The sequence below is a fragment of the Lipomyces arxii genome, assembly GCF_038497795.1.
Source record: "Lipomyces arxii strain Phaff 12-163 unplaced genomic scaffold V1512scaffold_48, whole genome shotgun sequence".
NCBI classification, from domain to species: Eukaryota; Fungi; Ascomycota; class Lipomycetes; order Lipomycetales; family Lipomycetaceae; genus Lipomyces; species Lipomyces arxii.
This window is the reverse complement of record NW_027117747.1, coordinates 6392-8962: the sequence shown is the minus strand read 5'-3', so window position 1 is coordinate 8962 and position 2571 is coordinate 6392. Positions and strand designations below refer to the sequence as shown.

Below are 2571 nucleotides of genomic sequence, written 5' to 3'. Positions count from 1 at the left end.
AAATGCTATTACTTCAAACCTTTTCTGTAATGTGCACAGACTGAGTCTCGACTTCAAACTGATCATCAAATCGATCAACTTTCTGGCCAACAGCACCAGAAACTCCACGCTCCTTCAGCGCGGTATCCATGTTCATAGTGTACTTGAGCTCGTCATAAAACTCAATTGGAACCGGAATGTTGTAGTGATTAAGTCTTAGTCCTTTCTTCTTCAAATCGTATTTTTGATAATAAATAATGCCAGGGATGCTTAAAACAATCACCATCATGACTGCGAAAGCAACCCAATAACCGTGGGTAGGAATAAACTCGGGTGCATCCGGGTTGGGGAACACGACATTAGGAATCCAGGCACCCATGGCGTAATAAACCGCATTTGCGAAGGCAGGATAAAATCCACGAAGCTCAGCATCGTCGTACATAACCTCTTCAGCCCATGACATAACGAGACCCCAATAAGGACCACCGAAGCCAGGAATGTAGTAAGCAAAAAATTTGGCACCATCAGGGATATCCCAGATAGCCAAAAGAAAGTTACCCAAAACAGTAAAGAACACGGCGACAGCAAATAATTGCCATCGACAGTAATAAATATCAGAAATAACACCATAGACATAGGCCATAACAAATCCAATGACAGCGGTAATGGTGGGAAGAATGTTGATCATTTCAACAGAGTATCCGCTCTTCTGAAGCCAATAGTTCATGTAACTGGCACCACTTAAAACAAAAATAGAGTAAGGCACGGTGAATGCATATAAACGCCACTCCTTTCGGTAACTCCATAACCTATTCCACGTCATTTTTCTTCGACCAACACGACCAATTTCCTCCATTCTTCGAATCGCAGTTGCCTTCATATCTGCTGTGAGATACAGAGCACGCGTATTGTTTGGAAAATCAGGAATACAGAAAAATCCAGCTATACCAACCGGGAAAGACATAATACCCGTGATGTAAAACATCCATTTCCAAGCTGGAACGCCGTAAGCGCCATTCATTGTAGCATAGATACCAGCCATAATGTAACCCGAGCAAATCGAAGCAATAGCCCACGAACCGTCGTAAATGAGCATACGCTTCGCCATTTCTGAAGGCTTATACCACGAAGAAACCATCATAGCAAAGACTGGATAACAAATAGCCTGTGAAGCACCAACCAAAAATCGCAGTGCATAGATCTATATCAATATCAATTAGCGATTTCAATGTTAAATCTATATTGCTAGCTTACCTGGCGAGCAGAGTGGCACGCTGGTGTTACAATAGTAAAAATAGTCCAGAAAATCTCACAAATGGGAACAACAATCGATGGCCGGGATACGAACGTAATCATTTGCATAGGAATTGCCATAGCAATTGACCCAACATTAAAAAAAGTTGAAAACAAGTTGTACTCATTTCCGTAAAGTCCTAGTTCTTCTTGCATACCAGAAAAGTAAGCATTACCGATACTGCTAGCATCGATAGACTTAACCACATATGAAAGAGTTACATAAATGCTTTTCAAAGTTAGACCCATTTGACTATATACAGTTTAGAATATGATCTACTCACAGAAGCCCAGCATCCAGTCGGTTCACAAGACCACGCTCTTCAATAGGTGTAGCAGCAGTATCCCAGAAGACGCCAACAATTTTACGCCATCGAGTCAACTCCTCTTGAACAGGAACATTTGCGATTGATCCGGAGGTATCTGATTGAGAGTCTAACTCAATCGTAGAGGTAGTAGCAACCTTTTTCTCTTCGTCTATTCTTATATCTTGAGCAGAATCCATGCTATTGCTGGAAAAATGGAAGAGTACAATCTCAGGGAAACCTCAGCAATTAACACTAAAAACAGTGACCGAATGAAAGTCAGAAGTACATATAAGAAAGAGACTTCAAAACCGTAGAAGGCTTGACAGCTATTTATACAGATAGAGCCGTCAATCTCACGCAAGATTGCAAACTAGGTTGGACCGTAGTGGGGCGCCAGGACAAGACATCTTTCGTACACTAATTGATAGGCGACGAGCGGGCGCCACGCTCACGGGCAATAACTATGTTGTTGCGCTGGTAAAAGTTGAAACGTGACATTCGTCTTCGTACTGCATGTTTACTATGTTATCAGCATGAGCAATTCCAATTCATGGACATTTTAAAGCTAACACGACCTATTACAAGCACGATTCTTCCCAAACAGACTTTGAAGCAAATGGTGAAGAAAATAAAAACAGTAAGTACTCTTGTTGTTCAACGAATGGGAAATTGGTACCAAAAAAACCTTGGCGCTCTGCGGCGCAAGAGTTTGGGGTTATCTGTTATCAATCCAGACAAAGCTTGTTATATAAGATCTGTTCTATTACTAAACCCAAACAGGAATAACGTCAACTTTGCTAAGGGTATAGCGGAAGCTTAGGACAATCAACCATGCTCCTACATAACACAATTATTCCAGCTTACTGTCAATGCAAACAAGTTTCAAGTACTAGTTTGTGTCTTACCGATGAAGCAGAAGAAACAAAACTTGAGAGCTTCCAGAACATCGAGTGATATGCGACACCCGTGCAGTTTAAACGCAAAGCACGTT

At 41.5% G+C, this 2571-nt stretch overlaps 1 protein-coding gene across 1 annotated transcript; it reads right to left on the bottom strand.

The window, feature by feature from the left end:
* Positions 1–1961, bottom strand: V1512DRAFT_130325 (major facilitator superfamily domain-containing protein). Its single transcript, XM_066912962.1, has 3 exons — positions 1557–1961; positions 1234–1501; positions 1–1180 (listed from the first exon to the last, which is right to left on the bottom strand). The coding sequence occupies exons 1-3, from the start codon at positions 1775–1777 to the stop codon at positions 14–16; spliced, it is 1656 nt and encodes a 551-aa protein (XP_066768982.1). The 5' UTR covers positions 1778–1961; the 3' UTR covers positions 1–13.
* Between the last annotated feature and the right edge of the window lie 610 nt (positions 1962–2571).